We start from the raw sequence: 20789 nt of genomic DNA, 5'->3' as shown, positions 1-20789 counted from the left end.
GGTCATTGGTGACCTTTGAGAGGGCAGTTTCGGTGGAATGTTGGGAATGGAAGCCAGATTGGAGAGGGTCGAGGAGAGAGTTGGCATTGAGGAATTCGAGGCAGCACATGTAGACGACTCATTCAAGGAGTTTGGAAAGGAATGGTAGGAGGGAGACGGCGATAACTAGAAGGGGAGGTGGGGTCGAGAGGGTTTTTTTAGGATTGGAGAGACGTGGGCATGTGTCTGTTTGTCGTTGTATTGTACTCTCCCTAGTGCTTAGTACAGTTCTCTGCACACAGTAAGCACTCAATAAATACGATTGAATGAATATGGTACTTACTAAATAGTCATTCGTGCTAAATCCTGTGGTACATGTCACATAAACAAAATGAACATGGTCCTATTCTACATGGAGCTCGCTATCCGAGTGAGGGAAGATGAACACTGAAAAAAAAGAAAGAATTTATACCTATTTATTAAGAAGTGTTCATTTATGAACATTAAACTGTTCATTTATGCCATTTATTAGGCACTTGCTATGTGCTGAGTACTAGGGTAAATATGAGATTCTGAGGTAGGGCACAGTCCTTGGTCCACACAGAGCTCACAGTGTTTCTAATTTCCTGTGTTAAAGATGAGGAAACAAGTCTAGAGAGGTTAGGAGGCTGCTGAAGGTCACATACTAGGGCAGTGGTGGAGCAGCGTCTCAACCTTGTGGTCTCCTGACTCTCTGTCCTATACTTTCTTGAGGCCATGCTATCTTAAATACATTGCAGAAAATGGGGGACAGTAGGAATTGATTCTAATAAAACTGTGTCAAGAAGCATGGTAGCAGTACCGTGGCAAATCTGTTCTACCTACTTATGTAGAAGAAAGTTGCTTAAGTAGTTTCTACACTAGCAAAGTAAATCCTGTTATTTACAATATGTGTTTGGAATAGAGTAGGCATGTAATAGTTTTTGTGTAGACATAACCCTCTTATGGTTGAAATTTATTGAACACTAGCAGGAGTAAGAAACTGAAAGCTCATAGACAGTGACAGTAATATAACTTCATATTTCTATGTACAGAAATCCTGCTGTAAAATTTAATTCGTTGCTACTTAAAACTGCCTCTTAATGTACATTAATTTTGTTTTCCATGCTCACCAATAGCAAAGTCCTCATACCTGAGAAGCAGCGTGACTCAGTGGAAAGAGCTCAGACTTTGGAGTCAGAGGTCACGGGTTCAAATCCTGGCTCTGCCAATTGTCAGATGTGTGACTTTGGGCAAGTCACTTAACTTCTCTCTGCCTCAGTTCCCTCATCTGTAAAATGGGGATTAAGACTGTGAGCCCCCAGTGGGACAACCTGATCACTTTGTAACCTCCCCAGCACTTAGAACAGTGCATTGAACATAGTGCTTAATAAATGCCATCATTATTATTATTATTTGAGGAAATTGTGATTTCCCTAAGATCATTCTGGGATGAGGACAGAGGTGGGACTGTATGTATCATACCCAAATAAAATGAAATTAGATAGTTGGAAGAACATATATTTAGAGTTCAGATTTGTAATACAAATGTGCTATGTGTACATATTTACTATTCTATTTATTTTGTTAATGATGTGCATTTAGCTTTAATTCTGTTCTGACTACTTGAAACCTGTCCACATGTTTTGTTTTGTTGTCTATCTCCCCCTTCTAGACTGTGAGCCCATTGTTGGGTAGGGACCGTCTCTATATGTTGCCAACTTGTACTTCCCAAGCACTTAGTACAGTGCTCTGCTCACAGTAAGCGCTCAATAAATATAATTGAATGAATGAATGAATGAATGCCCTCCTGAAGATTGGATCAGTGCTCTGTATGCAGCACATTTTAACAAGGACAAATAATTCTTTCACATAACCTTTAAAATGGATATATTTGCCCAGTTACTCTTGCTGAGCCTGCAGGGGGTAGGAACATTTTTTTAATGGATTCTTTTTTGCTGGTAGGCCGTATTTGGCTCATACATACTTGGGTCAAATCTAAGTTATGGCATCCACTCATAATTTGTAGGATAATAATAATTATGGTATTTGCTAAGTGTTTTCTATGTGCCAAACAATATACTAAGTGGGAAGCAGCGTGGCTCAGTGGAAAGAGCACGGGCTTGGGAGTCAGAGATCGTGGGTTCTAATCCCAGCTCCTCCACTTGTCTGCTGTGTGACTTTGGGTGTCACTTAACTTTTCTGTGCCTCAGTTACCTCATCTGTAAAATGGGGATTAAGACTGTGAGCTCCTCATGGGACAACCTGATTACATTGTATCTCCCCCCAGTGCTTAGAACAGTGCTTGGCACATAATAAATACTTAAAAAATACCATTATTATTATTACTAAGCACTGGGTTAAATACAAGATAATCAATCAGTGGTATTTATTGAGTGCTTATGTGTGCAGAGTACTGTTCTAAGCACTTGGGAGAGTACATTACAACAGAGTTGGTAGACATTCCATGCCCACAAGGAGCTTATGATCTAGAGTGGGAAAAAGACATTAAAATAGATTACAGTATGTACATAAGTGTTGTGAGACTGAAGGTGGAGTGAATAACAAGTGCTTAAAGAATTAGGTGATTCGGAAGTAAGAGAAAGAAGGGGAAATGAGGGCTTAATTGGGGAAGTCCTTTTGAAGGAGATGTGAGTTTTTAGATTAAGACTTTGAAGGTGGGGAGAGTTGTGGTCTGCCAGAGCAGTAAGGTAGGATGGGGAGAGCTGATTGAGTGTTTAAAGCCATTAATCAGGTTGGAAACAGACCCTGTCAAACGTGGGATTCACAGTCTAAATAGGAAGGAGAACAGGTATCTTCTCACCATTTTAGAGAAAAGGAGATTGAGGCACAGAGAAGTCAAGTGACTTGCCCAAGGTCACCCAACAGGAAAGTTGTAGAGCAGGAGTAGAACCCTGGTCCCCTGACTCCCAAGCCTGTGCTCTTTTTACTAGGCCACCCTGCTTCTTGGTCCAGGCAGGCAAAAATAATGAATTTGCAGCCATGAAACTACATCTTTATATAGATTTATTTTTCCCTGTGCAAACTTAGCCTTTGTTTCATCCACCAAGGATCCAAGCCTCGAGGCTTTGTAGAGTGAATCTACTCTTTCAATTGTACCTGGAAGAAAATAGATTGCTTGTGTGGAGTTGAGATGTAATATCCATGTGGCCAAAACTTAACAAATTAGCTTCTGAAGACCCTTTCTTGTCTAGTCTTATCAGAGACACTTATTTCAGGTAAAGCTGAAATCCACTGGAAAGGTTGCAAAGACCTAGATAACACTGGAAATGTTTACATATCTGCCAAGAGAAGATAGAAACCAATTTTCCTACTGACAAATTCTTCCCAGGTGGATTGAGACATCCTCAATTGCAAACTTCTGTGGAGAAGAACAAGGAAATTTCCTCAGTTAAGGACTGATTGCTCTTGCCCTGTGTTCCAGTGTGCTCCCTAAGGGTACTTGTATCACTGTCAGTTTTGCTGCACTCTGCTTTCTTTCACCATACCCCTTTATTGACTCTAAGTGATTCAGGGATTTGCCTGTCAGATGTAAGAGATAGAGTTGAATACTGCCCTTTGGTGTAACCTAGTCTTCCCATAATCTCACCAACATTCCTCTCCAGCCATCTACATTATACTGTGTAATTAGAGATAACTGTCCTTCAGTTAGTGGCATTTGTTGAGCAACTACTGAGTGCCAAAAACTTGGGAAAGTACAAAAGAATCAATCAATCCTATTTATTGAATGCTTACTATGTGCAGAGCATTGCACTAAGCACTTGAGAGAGTACTGTATAACAGAGTTGGTAGACACATTCCCTGCCCACAGTGAGCTCACAGTCTATGCAATGTTTTTGAAGATTGGAGAAGTGTTGAGCATCATTTCAAAAAGGTTTAGAGAAAGAGGTAGATCTGGGAAATGTTATGGAGGAAAAGCTGGCAAGATTTGGCAGCTGATTAACTTTTGGGGCTGAAAGACAAGAGCTGAGTTTATCAACAAGACTGTGGGCTTCTTGTTCAGGGAATGTGTGGATGTAACTGTAGAGTTGGAAAAGTTAGGATGAAGAGAAAATTTAGAAGATAAGAGACGAGGTTCACTTTAACCATGGACAAGTTATTTGACCCCATGGACAAGTTACTTGACCCCTTAGTGCCTCAGTTTCCTCATCTGTAAAATGGGAATACAATATCTCCAACTCCTAGCTCCTTTTTATGAGATAGGGATTGTATCTTATCTGACTATGTATTCACCCTAGCACTTAATAATAACAATAATTGTGGTATTTGTTAAGCACTTACTATGTGCCAAGCACTGTACTAAGCACTGGGTTGAGTACAAGTCATGTGGGGATCACAGTCTCAATCCCCATTTTACAAATGAGGTTATTTAGGCCCATAGAAGTGAAGTGACTTGCCCAAGGTCACACAGCAGACAAATGGCGGAGCTGGGATTAGAACCCATGACCTTCTGACCCTCAGGCCCATGCTATATCCACTGTGCCATACTGCTTCGTTAACTAAATTCCCATACCCCCAAACTTATTATCCCTCTGTATTGCCTCACCCATACACTCAGTACCTCTCCCTAAGCATTTAGGTACTCACCCTTCCAGCACTAATGTACATATCCTTATACTCAGTTGCCTTATATTCAGTTCCTTCCCTTCTGTGAAATGTATTTAATGTCCGTTTCTCCCACTACACTGTAAGCTTCTTGAGGGCAGGGGTCATGTCTGCCAACTGTGTTGTACTTTCCCAAGAACTTAATACAGTACTCTGCACAAACTGTAAGCTTCTTGTGGGAAGAGAGCATGTCTACCAACTCTGTTGCACTGTACTCTCCCAAGTGCATACTTAATACAGTGCTGTATGTATAGGAAGTGCTCAGGAAATTCTGTTGAATGATTGATTGATTGAAAGCAAGTACTCAAGCAGTTTGGCTCAGCAGAAAGAGCACAGGCTTGGGAGTCATAGGTCATGAGTTCTAATCCCAGTTCTGCCATTTATCAGCTGTGTGACTTTGGGCAAGTCACTTAACTTCTCTTTGTCTCAGTTACCTCATCTGTAAAATGGAGATTAAGACTTTGAGCCCCAAGTGGGACAACCTGATTACTTTGTATCTACCCCAGTGCTTAGAACAGTGCTTGGCACATAGTAAGTGCTTAACAAATACCATCATCATTACTATTATTATTACCATTGATTGATTTTAAGAGGTATGAGGATAGGGTCAGCAGTATAAGTATAGTATGGCTATAGAGGGCAGGTAGGAGCTGTCCTCTTGAAGATGGGAAGGAGGAGAAAGGAGAGTATAATGTATAATGAAATGGTTAGGAGGCAATGAAGATATTTTAGGAAGTTCACACCTGATGGTTTTTATTTCACCAACAAATTAGTTGATGAGGTCATGGGGAGGGAGGCGGTAGGGAGACTGCCGTGGGACTTAAGGAGGAAATTTAAATTTGGAATAGTTGGTGGAGATTTTGGAATCGAAAGGAGGAATAGAAGAATTATTCTATCCTTCAAGTTTCACAGTTCTGCTATTAATGAAGTTTCCCAGTTTGTGCAGATGTGCCTGATATGAACAATCCCTCTTGTGTTGTATGCATGTAAAAATTTTAACATCTATTAGTGACATGCCTATTCATACCAAAAAGAAAAAAATTATATTGCTTTTGTTTTATATACAAAAGCTATTGCAGAACATTTGTAGCTTGAGAAACTTATTTCACAATTACAGTTATTCTGCTGCATTTTTCTTCACTTGTACTCTGAGTAATTTATAGCTTCATTACTTTTGAATGACCTTATTTAGTTTAGCAAATTTCCAGTTTTGGATGTGCAGGCTGGATTTTCTCATTGATTTCTTGTTGTTAATTTGCTGTTAACATTGATATTTCCCGGTGGGTATTAACATGTAAAGCCAACTATATGGCACAGTTTCTATTGTCAAAGAAGCCGCAGTGGAAAATATGAGCTAATAAGGTTATTTGATAGTTTTGAAAAATAATGGCATCTTATTTTTCTTCATTGCTGTTTAGTTTTTAATTTGACTTTTATTTGATTTCTGTTTGTAAGAGTTCAAGATTGTGGACAGGTCAAATATGCCAAGATTCGATTTTTTTGTGGCTAGTTGGCGTGATTTCAGCCTAAGATATAAGATTTAACCAGAAGTGACACGAAGCTTAGAAATTTAATCAGTTGAACTATAAGAGTGAAACAATGCAGTTAAGCACATTCTTGGCAGTGTTTTGTGATTTGATCTGTTCTGCAAATGTAATTTATTTGTACATCTGTCAATACCTATAAGGCTGCATCCAATAATGAGGACAGCAGGGATTTAAGGCTTGTGTTTATTGCTACGTCTGACATGGAAAGGTCAGCCTTTTGAAAACAGGGTAGAAATTAACATTTCTCAAGAATTATTTTTTCTTCTGTGGAGGTTATCTCTTAATTCCAGCAGTTCTTTGCATTTGATAAGCAGGCAGAATATACGTTTTGATTAAATAGGGTCAAAGGTGATCCAACTTTAAAAATTTCAACTGGCACTGCACTCTGCTGATAACAGGAGTTTATAACATACTGAAAAGATTTCATGAAGTAGAATTGGGAAGCAAATTGTATTTACAAAAGATAGGATGATGCTTTTAATGGGTGTTCAGAATAGACCATTCACACTCCTATTCTGCTGAGCTTCACTAGAAATAACTTCATTTCAAAAGAGGACAAATCTCATTGAAGGTAAAATCATTCCCCTTTGAAGATACTTGTCTGAAGGGTTTCCATTAAATTTTCCTGGTGAAAGCGCAACAGTACTTTATGATGTACCTAGATGAATTTGTAATGTGGAAAAGAAAAATATAAATAGGGCACTTGATTACTTCACGCTCCAACCACTTGGATTACTCTATTTATCGCTACAATTATATGAGATGTTGCAGTGTGACGGTCTGACAATAACTGTCAGAGGATAATACCAGAAGTAACTGTATTGTTGAAGTAACAGTATTGAAATTCACAGTTGAAAGGCCAGAAGATTTCTTTGCGTCCGTTGTTATCTAGGTTTTGATGCTGGTCTAGACAGCCACAATATTTTGCAATATTTTCAGAATTATCACAGTATGAAGGTTGCAGATGTACAACATGCTTCATGTTTTGTAGCATTTTATATTATCTTGGTATTTTATGACATACAAATGGCGGTGAAATGTGACAGTTTGGAATGAATCTGTTGCCTAACATTCATCTTCTTCTCTCTCCCCACCCTTTTTCCTTTTTCTTTTTCCTCCTCATCTTCCCTCTACTCCAGATTTTGGATTTAATAAAAGGTATGCATTACCAGGTGGCCTGCCAGAAATACTTTGAATTAACACATAATGTAAGTACATGTTTATATTTTATTGCCCCACAATCTAAGTGTCCTTGTTGCTGAAAAGGGGCCTGGAAATCATGCATAAAACTCTACAGACTTTATGTTGTGGTCACATCCGTCATTAGCTGTCGTGCCATGTTAATTTAACGAGTTAACTACTATATGTATGCAAAAATCTGCATTCTGTGTACTTGCAGCATTTTACTGAAAAAATTATCATTTTATTCAGTTCTAGCATAGATTATATAGCACTAGATATGTTTGTTGATTTTTTAAAATGAACATCATGTAGAGCACTATATGTTCTGTTCAACATTTTTGCAGTGGATCAATTATTAGCATTTTCTTATATTTGAAAATATTTTTTCATGGCATAAATCTATGTTCTTTTTTTTTAAAAAAAGGCTTACTGAAGACAGTGGTGAATATAATTCAATTTTAATTATCAACCAGATCTCATTAGCTTTATTAGAATGGGAATCTCATCAGTTAAGATATATAGTTGTTGTTATCAACATAAATTTAGTATGGCTATTTTTTCCCTGAAGACTTCATTATATAATTTGCCTGCTCAGCTTGAGAGTTTTATTTCATTTTATATATGTTTTTAATTATTTGTAAGCCATTTTTAATTAAGAGAATGCCAAACATCCAAAGATTATTTGTGCTTTGTCCCGTTTCTCTTCTTATTTTGTGTCATGAAAGTGTTTTGTAACATGTACATGGAAAAGGAAACTCTCTTAAATGTTCTCTATAAAGATTTTTTTTAAGGTCACCAATTAAATTTCATGTATTTTGGAGCACCATGGTATGATAGTGGGGGTTCTCAGCCCTAAATCCTGGCCAAAATAAACCTCAGAGTCTCTTTAGGAGCACCCAGACCCCTGTTAGTTCCCGGGGAATAAAACCCTCCAGTTCTTCTCTTTCTGGGATTGGTGGGTTAGAGAATCCTTGCCTAGTGTATCCCTAACCCCTGCAACCCTATCACTGCCATCTCTTGACCGAAGCCCTGGAATCTCCCCGAAGGTGAGGGGTTCATGAGGGCCTATCAATCAAAGGTAGTTATTGAACCTACCACCCCCCTCCTGGTGCTGGCTACAGGAAGCTCACAGAGCAAGTGCTCTCTACTGCGGCTTCCCATGACCATGCTTCTACTCCAGCCCTGTCGCAGAGAGGCACCAAGATCAGAGCTCTCAGCAAAGTTTAATAGTATGCTTGCAAGAATTCTTAGTCAGATAACAATCAAACAGAATTCTGGTTCAAACTGCCTTTTCTTAGCTCTCATATCACCCCCCGCCGCCCCACAAACACACACACACTAGGGGCCCTCAGTACTTTCCTATAGGTCTCCCAGGGCTCACATTTCCCTGGATTTTTCCCCTATTATCTTGGGGTATCCCAGGATCCATATCACCCTGTCCAAGGGTGGACTTTTGCCCTTTCTCCCCGCAGACAAAGAGCCTCATTCCTCCAGAGTCCTAGGCACTGGACCCTGAACCTTCCAGGTATCTGTTCTTCACCTGGAATCATCTCTCTTCCCTCCCTGTATCCTTTGTCCTTCCAGGGCTGCAGCAATGAGACTTCTTTTCCAGGAATATGGCTCGCCACCTTTGCCTCAAAAAAATGTCTGTGTCTCCTTCCCATTCCTTCCTTCTGATTGTCTCGGTTCCAAGCTAATACCATATTAGGCACTGTAATTTCTTAATTAAACTTCCCTCAGGAAGGGGCACTTAGATGTCTATCTCCTGATTCCCTTCCCCCTTCCTGTGCATGGGGGCAAGTTGGAATAACCACCAAACATGGAGCATAGGATGTGGGAAAGGGGTGGGTGGTGAGATGCATGAGATCAAGGATAGTGGTGTTGTCTACAATTGAAGATATCGTATTGGACTCTCTCAAGTGCTTAGTACAGTGGTCTGCACACAGTAAGTGCTCAATAAATACCAGTGATTAATTGACTTCAATCAGAGGCACTAATCTCTCTTGCCTGATCTATCTCCCTCTCTCCAGTCTCACATCTCCTCCTGCCTTCAAGACATCTCTACTTGGATGTCTTCCCGTCATCCCAAACTTAACATGTCCAAAACAAAGCTCCTTATCTTCCCACCCAAACCCTGATCTCCTCATTACTTTCCCATCACAATAGACGGCATGTCCATCCTTTCTGTCTCACAAGCCCATAACCTTGGCGCTATCTTTGACTCCTCTATCATTTAACCCAAATATGCAGTCCATCACCAAATCATGTTGGTCCCATCTTTGCAAGATCACTAAAATCCACCCTTTCCTCTCCATCCAAACTCCTGCCACATTAATACAGTCACTCATACAAACCTGCCTAGATTCCTGCATCAGCCTCCTCGCTGACCTCCCAGCCGCCTGTCTCTCCCCACCCCAGGAATACTTCACACTGCTGCCTGGATTATTTTTCTACAGAAGTGTTCAGGACATATCACCTCCCTCTTCAGAAAACTCCAGTGCTTGCCCATCCACCTCCATATCAAACAAAAGCTCCACACCACTGGCCTTAAAGTGCTATGTCACCTTGCCCCCTCCTACCTCACTTCTCTACTTCTACAACCCGACCTGCACGCTTTGCTCCTCTAGTGCTAACTTTCTCACTGTGCCTTGATCTCGCCTGTCTCTCCATCGGCTGCTAGCCCACATCCTGCCTCTGGCTTGGAATGTCCTCCCTCCTCAAATCCAACAGACAATTACTCTCCCCCTCTTCAAAGCCTTATTGAAGGTACATCTCCTCCAAGAGGCCTTCCCAGACCAAGACCCACTTTTCCTCATCTCTCACTCCCTTTTATGTCACCCTGACTTGCTCTCTTTGTCTTTCTCCACTTCCAGCCCCACAGCACTTATGTACATATCTGTAATTATATTTATTTATATTGATGTCTATTTCCCAGGCTCTAGACTGTAAGCTTATTGTGGGAAGGAAATGTAACTGTTTATTGTTGTATTGTACTTTCCCAAACTTTTAGTTATAATAATAATAATAATTTGTTAAGCGCCTACTATGTGCCAAGCACTGTTCTAAGCACTCGGTTAGGTACAAGGTAGTCAGGCTGTCCCATGTGGGGCTCACAGTCTTAATCTCCATTTTACAAATGAGGTAACTGAGGCCCAGGGAAGTGAAGTGACTTGCCCGAGGTCACACAGCAGACAAGTGGCATAGCCGAGATTAGAACCTGTGACCTTCTGACTCCCAGGCTCATGGTCTATTCCCTTACACCATGCTGCTTCTCCTATGCCATCCTGCTTTTCCTATTAATTAGTACCCTGCTCTGCACACAGTAAGCACTCAATAAATATGATTGAATGAATGAATGAAGATGGAAAATTGGATTAATCTGCATTGGTAAACATAATTTGTCCTCGGCAGGAGTTGTGCAGTAGCAGTAATTGTGGTATTTGTTAAGCACTTACTTTGTGATAAGTACTGTAATAATAATAATTATTATTATTATTATTATAATATTTGTTAAGCGCTTACTGTGTGCCAATCACTGTTCTAAGTGCTTGGGTGGACACAGGGTAATCAGGTTGTCCCACGTGGTGCTCACAGTCTTAATCCCCATTTTACAGATGAGGTAGCTGAGGCAGAGAGAGGTGAAGTGACTTGCCCAAGGTCACACAACAAGTAAATGGCAGAACCGGCATTAGAACCTCATTCCTCTGATTCCCAGGCCCACACTCTTTCCAGTAGTCCATGCTGCATCTCAGTGTTATTCATCTATAAACAGTCATTCCATTGAGGTTTGAGAGCATCCATCCTCATGGGAGCTCCTATTCCAGCCATTTCTAGGCAAGTAGAGCTTCCCAATCCTTCTCCACCATCCAATTCAGTTTCTACTGAAGGTTGCCAGACTTGTAGCCCTTTACCTCTTCATCAGTATCAAGAAGCAGCTGTGATTTGAGTCCCCTGATTTAATGATTTAATTTATTGATCTTTAAAATCTTGGCTGTTTTTTTCTTTTAATTTCAGTGTGTCTAGTTCTGTATCTTTTTGGAATTAAAAATTATATAGTCTAAAGAAAACAATGGATCTTACGGAGAGTTTATATTAAAACATCTTTAATGATCAATGGAAAGGAATTAAAATATTTAATTTCATCATCTTTCAGGAATCGTTAGACATCAGTGTTAATTGGGATGCTAATTTTATATAAAAAGTATCTAGAATAACAATATCAGGTTAGGCTGGCAAGTCAATAACTGACCTGAAATAATTTCTGTTTTACGGCTTTCCGTTAGCTCTGATTATTAGCACTAATTAGTTTTGATGCATCTTTGCATTTCATTTGGAGATGGTAACAGGGCTAAAATGTCAAGCAGTTGCATGTAGAGGCTGCCTGTACCACACAATGAACTCGATATGATTTATTTAACCCATTAATTTAATTTGAGATTGTAACTTCTTCAATAAAGCTATCTTTGGAAATCAGCAGAAAGACAAAGCTCTCCTAGAGTCTCAAGCAAACTCTATGGGCCTAGAGGAACAGAGAGAAGAAGAGTGGGAGGTAAACATTGAGAAGAGCTCCCTGCTCCTTTCCAGATTCCCCGCTCTGCTTGGCAATAGGCCTGAGTATGGGGGGAGTTGCTACCCCTGACAGTTGAACTCACCCAGCTTGGTCCTGGTGGCTGTCATACTTGACGGGCCTGAGAACACCTTTTTCTTGCCCAGAAATTGTTGTGTAGAAAACAGGAAAATGTCAGGATTGCCATCCAGAAACCAAGGGACTGATCCATCTTTAGCCTGCTTACAGTTGGGGCCCCTTGGACCATGTATTTCAGGCATAATACACACACAAAACAGCCAGGTTCATGTAGTGAATGGAAATGCATTTCCTATTTATCCTCCATGCCCTCCCATCACCTGTATAGTAAGATGTATTGGCCATGTTATCTAAATTTCTTCTGACCTGCCTGTACAAGCAAAATTGCCCACTAGTCCCTATCACAGCAATACAAACAGACTCTTTGATTGTCATATGAAGACATTTTTTTTCTAAAATAAGAGTTGATATGAGAGCTACTCATAATATCAAGCCTGAATCCCTATTTAAAAAGAGACCTAGTAGTGAAAATGGTGCTGCATTTTAAGTATCAATGAAGTACATTCTGTTGGCAATGTATGCTAACGTTACATTATGCTTCTGTGATTCTTTTGGAAATGCAAAAAAAAAGCCCCTACAGTTCCTTTCTGAAGCAATGTGCCTTTTTAGTAATATTTTACCATGTTTAACCCAAGCTTTACCTTAATTACACAAATGTACTGATTTATATACTCTACACTATGCTAATATACATATTTAATTTGAAATAATTTTGGAATGGTGAGAGAGATTTCCTATGCTTATTCAATAAACTATCTCCCACAGAATTTTGGCTGTTCCCAGAGCTTCTTAAATTTGCTGCTTACTTTATTTTTATTATTTTATTTCAAAATGGAATGGGTTTTTACTCTATCATTTTCTTGCCAAAAAAGAACTAGGTTTATTTCTTCATGTCCTCAGTGATCAAATCTCCCTTAAATGAAAGTTAGAAAATGAACTTCAGTTAATTGATACCATTTGCAGCAGCACTCTGATTGTTCCATATGGCTTTTTTGATAATACCAGCTGCCTCATTATCAGCTGTCATTGCAAAAACCTCTTGATTAAAACCCAAAGATCCCATAGGTGCAGCATATTGCTTCCATTCATTTGAAAACCACATTTGCTATGGCAGAAATATGAGACTGATGTTGGTATGAAGGTCACTGTGAGCAAAATGTGTGGAGTCCAAGCAAATGTTTGAGATAGCATCGCTTCATCAAGTAACATAAACAGATCTGTTTGAAGTGAAATGTCTGTTACTTTGGCCCTTTATCTTTGGAGTAATGTTTTAGTCTTTTTCTAGTATTTTGGTGAGAATATTCTCTTGGTTTGAGTACTTGACATGTAAAAGGCAACCTAAGATGGAAGGAAACACTGGGATTCCAATTGCTTTTCATCAAAATGTGGGCTTAGTGCTAATTTTCTTTTCAAAGAAAAGGAGCAGGAAGAATTATTTTGCTATTTGTTCGGAGATTTTTGAGACCAGTAGGCGAGAGGCAGCCAATTTTTTTTCACTTATTCAGGAGGAGATAATGTTTTCTACCCCAACAAAGGCCCCAGGTGCCATTGAATAGCAGTACTTACTCACTGGTCAGTTTTTACAGGACATTTACAGTACCACATTCAGGAGCATAAGATAAAGGCTCTCTAAAATAGGTGGAAGGCAGGAGCAAACCATTTAACCATATAAAGTGCCACAAGCTCCCAACTTTAAAGGCCAAAATGAAATTTAGTCAGAAACTTGGAGAAATCAGACTAGTATGTTGTGTGCAGGAAATGTGTGTTGTAGTGGTGCTGTACTCTCCCAAGTGCTTATTGCAGTCATCTGTGCAAAGTAAACACTCAATAAATGTGATTGATTGATAGGAGAAAGCAAGTACAAATGGAAAATGCAGCCACCACACAACCACCATCAGGAACCTGACATAATTCTTCCACCAATTGATGTGCAGTGCTAGGCATTGATAAGCCATTTAGGTGGCTGAAAAAATGTGCTGAACGTTTTGCAGACCAGAACATTTGTGAGTGTTGTCCTATTTTAGTGCCTTTGATAATAATGATGATAATAATGATAATTGTGGTATTTGTTATGTGCCTACTGTGTGTCATTCATTCATTTATTCAGTTATATTTATTGAGCACTTACTGTGTGCAGAGCACTGTACTAAGCGCTTGGAAAATACAATTTGGCAACAGAGACAATCCCTACCTAACAATGGTCTCACAGTCTAGAAGGGGGAGACAGGCAGCAAAACAAGTAGACAGGCATCAGTGCCGTAAAAATAGATAAATAGAATTATAGATATATGCACATCATTAATAAAATAAAGTAATAAATATGTACAAATATACACAAGTGCTGTGGGGAGGGGAAGGGGATAGAGCAGAGGAAGGGAGTAGGGGCGATGAGGAGGGAAGGAGGAGCAGAGGAAACAGGGAGGCTCAGTCTGGGAAGGCCTCCTAGAGGAGGTGAGCTCTCAGTAGGGCTTTGAAAAGGGGAAGAGAGCTAGTTTGGTGGATGTGAGGAGGGAGGGCATTCCAGGCTAGAGGTAGGATATGGGCCAGGAGTCGACGGCGGGACAGGTGAGAACGAGGCACGGTGAGGAGGTTAGCGGCAGAGGAGCAGAGTGGGCGGGCTGGGCTGTAGAAGGAGAGAAGGGAGGTGAGGTAGAAGGGGGCAAGGTGATGGAGAGCTTTGAAGCCAATAGCCAGGAGTTTTTGCTTCATGTGAAGGTTGTTAGGCAACCACTGGAGATTTTTGAGGAGGGGAGTGACAAGCCCAGAGCGCTTCTATAGAAAGATAATCTGGACAGCAGAATGAAATATCGACTGAAGCGGGGAAAGGTAGGAGGATGGGAGATCAGAAAGGAGGTCAAGGTCTTTTCTAAGCACTGGGGTAAATTCAAGATGATTAGGTCCCACAAGGGGCTCACATGCTGAATAGGAAGGAGACCAGGCATTGGAGCCCCATTTGGCAGATGAGGGAACTGAGGCACAGAGGAAGTGGAATGGCTTGCCCAAAGTCACAGTGAACACATGGTGAACACATGAACAAACACATGGTGAACACAGTGAACACAGAATTATAACCCAGGTCTTTTTTTTAAATGGCATTTATTAAGCACTTATGTGTAAAGCACTGTTCTAAGGTCTTCTGAATCCCAGGTCCATGCTTTTCCATTAGGCCATACTGCTTCACAAGTACTTGCTGTTCCTATTCAACTCCACTGTAACTATTTTTGGCAAGATGTTACTCTGATCCTCTAAAACTATTTGGGACCCCTTTCTTCAAGTAGAGCTCCTCAAACCAAAACTTTAGTGATTAGCAGGTAAAAACTGAACAAAAATGGAAAAGATTTTTAAGCTGTCAGATTTTTTGGTGTGTACATGTACATTTTAATTGTTATACCCATTATTTTAGCAAGGGTTTTTTAAAGCTACTTGTTAAGTGTTTACTATGTGTTAAACACTGTACTAAACTCTGGGGTGATACAAGATTATCAGTTTGGACACAGTCTAGTGCCTATGCCATATAAGAGCAGTTTTGCATGCTTAAAGGAGGTAAAAACAATAATTTAGAAAGTTTGTTTAGAAGGGGAAAATCAGTACAAAAGGAATACTCATCAGCTTACCCTGTTTATCCATCAAATACATTGTAATGTGCCTGGGCACATTACAAACAAACATGTTTTTTAAATGAACTAGGCCCATTGCTATTTCGTCTCTTCATTGCTGGCTTGATTGATTGTCTAAAGAACATATTCATCAAGATTATGGATGACACCAAATTGGGTGGGCGGCCTATAACCTTGAAGGATAAACAGATGCATTTAATTTCACCTAAGAAATAAAAATAAGCCAAATTAGTTATGGGAAGTAACCACACAAATATGACAGAAAATGTAATAGGAATCATATTAGACCACTAGATAAGCTCATTGTGGGCAGGGAATGTGTCTACCAAACTTGCTATATTGTACTATCCCAACTGCTTAGTACAGTGCTATGTACACAGTAAGCTCTCAATAAATATGATTGACTGGATGAACATATATTAGTAGAGTAGGCATTTTATAGGGAAGCAGGTAGTCATAGGACGGATACTGAAATAGAGCTTATAGTCAATCAATATAAGAGCTTTCAAGTTTCAGTTTAGTGTCAAAATCAGTTATATTTGGCTTCACAGACTGTCCTCTCCTGGTTCTCCTCTTATCTCTCCGGCTGTTCATTCTCAGTCTCTTTTGCAGGCTCCTCCTCCCCCTCCCATCCCCTTACTGTAGGGGTTCCTCAAGGGTCAGTTCTTGGTCCCCTTCTGTTCTCGATCTACACTCACTCCCTTGGTGAACTCATTCACTCCCACGGCTTCGACTATCATCTCTACGCTGTTGACACCCAAATCTACATCTCTGCCCCTGCTCTCTCTCCCTCCCCCCAGGCTCACATCTCCTCCTGCCTTCAGGACATCTCCATCTGGATGTCTGCCCGCCATCTACAACTCAACATGTCCAAGACTGAACTCCTTGTCTTCCCTCCCAAACCCTGCCCTCTCCCTGACTTTCCCATCACTGTTGATGGCACTACCATCCTTCCCGTCTCACAAGCCCGCAACCTTGGTGTCATCCTCTACTTCACTCTCTCGTTCACCCCTCACATCCAAGCCGTCACCAAAACCTGCCGGTCTCACCTCCGCAACATTGCCAAGATCCGCCCTTTCCTCTCCATCCAAACCGCTACCCTGCTCATTCAAGCTCTCATCCTATCCCGCCTGGATTACTGCATCAGCCTCCTCTCCGATCTCCCATCCTCGTGTCTCTCCCCACTTCAATCCATACTTCACACCACTGCCTGTACCATCTTTGTGCAGATATGCTCTGGGCATGTTACTCCCCTCCTCAAAAATCTCCAGTGGCTACCAATCAACCTTAGCATCAGGCAAAAACTCCTCACCCTCTGCTTCACCTCCATCTGCTTCTCCATCACCTCGCCCCCTCCTACCTCACCTCCCGTCCCTCCTTCTACAGCCCAGCCCGCACCCTCCGCTCTTCTGCCGCTAATCTCCTCACTGTGCCTCGTTCTCGCCTGTTCCGTCCCCCAGCCCAAGTCATCCCCCTTGCCTGGAATGCCCTCCCTCCACACATCCGCCAAGCTAGCTCTCTTCCTCCCTTCAAAGCCCTGCTGAACGCTCACCTCCTCCAGGAGGCTTCCCCATACTGAGCCCCTTCCTTCCTCTCCCCCTCCTCCCCCTCTCCATCCCCCCCTTGCCTCCTTCCCCTCCCCAGAGCACCTGTATATATGTGTGTATGTTTGTACGTATTTATTACTCTATTTATTTTATTTGTACATATTATATTTATTTTATTTTGTTAAAATGTTTTATTTTGTTCTCTGTCTCCCCCTTCTAGACTGTGAGCCCACTTTTGGGTAGGGACTGTCTCTATATGTTGCCAACTTGTACTTCCCAAGCACTTAGTACAGTGCTCTGCACACAGTAAGTGCTTAATAAGTACAATTGAATGAATGAATGAATGAATATTTATTAGTAATAGTAATAATAATGGTATTTGATAAGCGCTTACAATATGCCAAGCACCGTAGTAAGCACTGGGGTAGATACAATGTAATCAGGTTGTCCCACATGGGGCTCACAGTCTTAATCCCAGTTTTTACAGATGAGGTAACTGAGGCACAGAGAAGTTAAGTGGCTTGCCCAAGGTCACACAGCAGACAAGTGGCAGAGCCGGGATCAGAACCCACGACCTCTGACTCCCAAGCCCATGCTCTTTCCACTAAGCCATGCTGCCTCCCTGAGCACTTACTATGTATTGAGCTAAGTATTGAGCACATACTATGTGCAGAGCACTGTACTAGCACTAGGGAGAGTATAGTATAACAGATTTGTTATATATGTTCCCTGCTCACAAGAGCTTAAAGTCTTGAGGGGGAAGCAGTCATTAAAATAAATTACAGGTATGTACATAAGTGCTATGGTGTTGAGGGTGGAGTGAATAAAGGGACAAATCCAAGTGCAAGGGTGATGCTGAAGGGAGGGGGCATGGAGGTAATAAGGGTTTAGTCAAGGAAGGCCTCTTGTAGGAGGTGGGATTATAATAAGGCTTTGAAGGTGAAAGTGATTGTGGGATATGAAGAGGGAGGGCTTTCCAGGCCAGAGGCAGGATGTGGGTGAGAGATCGGTGGTGAAATAGATAGAATCGACTTACAGTCAGTAGTTGGCATTAGAGGATCAAAGTGTGCGTGCTGGGTTGTAGTAGGAAATCAGCAAGGTGAGGTAGGAGGGGACAAGGTGATTGAATGCTTTAAAGCTGATAGTAAGGAGTTTCTTTTTGTTGTGGAGATGGATGGGCAGCACCATAGGCATCTGTCCAGATGTAAAGATCTTGGGGAGAAGGTCAGAGAGGAGCCTCAAATTGATTTTTTAATAATGTTGGGGAAGAATTTAGGATTTATTTTAGTACTTATGAGTTGCAGTTAAAAGAATTAGCCTGAGGAAGAGTTTATGGGAAAAGGTTATAATGGTTAATTATATGGTGAGTTATTATAATGGGAGGGGCTACTGGTTCCCAGGAGCCCATATGGGTGGGATAGTGTGATTAAAAGAAACTTCTTGGAAAAGCATTCTAATGAAGGGTTTTTAGAAAGAATAGGGATACACTTGGAAGTTGGGAATCAAATAGCAAATGTTTTTTCTAGATCTTAATGTGCATTGGCAGAAATAAATCAATGTTTCTGTATATCAATAGGTGTTATGTCCCAGTAGAATCAATTAGAGATGGGGTGTTTGTGACTCAGCTTTATCAACAGAATAAACCATGATATTCAGTATCACAATAAGAAAACGTTTATTAACATACAGAAAAACATTAAGCGCAACCGATCCTACTTCTGTTAAGCCCTCAACCCAGGGGTGCTGAGAACTCTGACTCTATTTAAGCCCTCAACCATGGGGCATTGAGAATTTCCTATTGCAGGATGATCAGTCCTGTTTGGTGTTTGGTGTTCAGGCCCTTAACGGGCTGAACCAACACAGGCATCCCCCTGCCAAGAGGTCCCTCGGGCCTGGGCTGGCTCTGCCTTCTCTTTGGAATCAATCAATCAATCAATCGTATTTATTGAGCGCTTACTGTGTGCAGAGCACTGTACTAAGTGCTTGGGAAGACGGTGAGCAGCAGCAACAGGTGTTTCCCCCAGTCTTTTACACTATACTTGTTGACCATTACATCTAGCTTCTTCTGCCTAATTATACTACTCTATATCAATTACAGTTCCTTCATGTTTCATTCTTAGAAGATGTCTCGCCTGGAGCACCAGGTGGGGGTAGCAACATTTGGTCTTTGAATGGAGGCTCTCTCTCTCTCTGGTTGGGATCCCAGGAAGCAAAATACTGAAGGGCATTAGGTTTTACACGGTGATTACACGAGGTGAAAACTGCACACTTCAGAAGGTCCTGAGCATATTGAACTAAGTTATTGAAAATGTCATTCCAACATGCATCCTCCCAAGAGTTAGTGCGGTAAAGGAGTGTATCAGGAAGTAGTAATATTAGATGTGTGGTCTCTCACTCATTACTTAGCCTTGATCAGGCCATTTAGTAATGTATGCTCTGTCTAGTTCAGGGGTCTGAGTTTTTACAACCCAAGGGATTTATTTGTGACAAGGATGTATCTTGCTGCCGACACCTCGCCCACGTCCTGCCTCTGGCCTGGAATTCCCTCCCTCCTCAAAGACAATTACTGTCCCCAGCTTCAAAGCCTTATTGAAGGCAACATCTCTTCCAAGAGGCCTTCCTTGACTAAACCCTGCCTTTCTTCTTCTTCCACTCCCTTCTTCATCACCCTGACTTGCTCCCCTTGTTCATCCTCCCTCACAGCCCCACAGCACTTATGTACATATCTGTAATTTATTTATTTATATTAATGTCTTCCCCCACAAGATTGTTGTGGGCAGGAAATGCGTCAGTTTATTGTTGTATTGTACTCTCCCAAGTGCTTATTTTAGTGCTCTGCATACATGCTCCCCTTGTTCATCCTCCCTCACAGCCCCACAGCACTTATGTACATATCTGTAATTTATTTATTTATATTAATGTCTTCTCCCACAAGATCATTGTGGGCAGGAAATGCGTCAGTTTATTTTTGTATCGTACTCTCCCAAGTGCTTATTATAGTGCTGTGCACACAGTAAGCGTTCAATAAATATGATTGAATGGGAGCCTCACTGGAAATTTATCCAGATCAGTTTGGTCAGGAAATACATTTTAGCTTCAATTTTCTGGATATTTCTGGCAAAAAAGCCTTATACCTAATATCAAGCAATAAATCAATGATGTTTATTGAGCACTTACTTTGAGCAGTGCAGCGAGCTAAGTGCTTGGGAGAGTACAATTCAACGAGAGTTAGTGTACACAGTCCTTTCCCACAAAAAGCTGAATTTGCTTATCCTGGTAATTTCCTACTTCACTTCTCTAGATAAATCTGGTCTGGGAAATATCAAGATTAGATCTAGAAAATGGAGGATTGCTTTATAGAATATACAGTTAACTTAAGAAAACATGAGTAATCAAATGTTTATAACATGTCAATCACTTCTGTGTTTCAGAAAATAATTTCTCTCACCAACGTTTAGCTCCTCTTCCACTTCTTGCTCCCTAAGTGGGATTGTTGTGCTAGACTGTTCTAGGTCTGCTACTTTTCTTCCTGTAACTCACACTCAAGGAGAACACATCCACTCACATGACTTCAGCTGCTGCCTCTCAAGAATGTTTCAAAAATCTGTCTCTAACCCTGAGCCCTCAC

General features: G+C 41.0%; 1 protein-coding gene across 1 annotated transcript in view; it reads left to right on the top strand.

The window, feature by feature from the left end:
- Positions 1-20789, top strand: part of PRIM2 (DNA primase subunit 2) — a 323348-nt gene that overhangs the window by 289124 nt on the left and 13435 nt on the right. The window contains exon 13 of the mRNA XM_038743964.1: positions 7310-7378. Within this exon, the coding sequence (XP_038599892.1) occupies positions 7310-7378 (69 nt within the window). The remainder of the gene's footprint in view (positions 1-7309; positions 7379-20789) is intronic.

This window comes from Tachyglossus aculeatus, chromosome 1 (genome assembly GCF_015852505.1).
Source record: "Tachyglossus aculeatus isolate mTacAcu1 chromosome 1, mTacAcu1.pri, whole genome shotgun sequence".
NCBI lineage: Eukaryota > Metazoa > Chordata > Mammalia > Monotremata > Tachyglossidae > Tachyglossus > Tachyglossus aculeatus.
The sequence above is the reverse complement of the archived record's forward strand: the minus strand, read 5'-3'. Positions and strand labels throughout refer to the sequence as shown.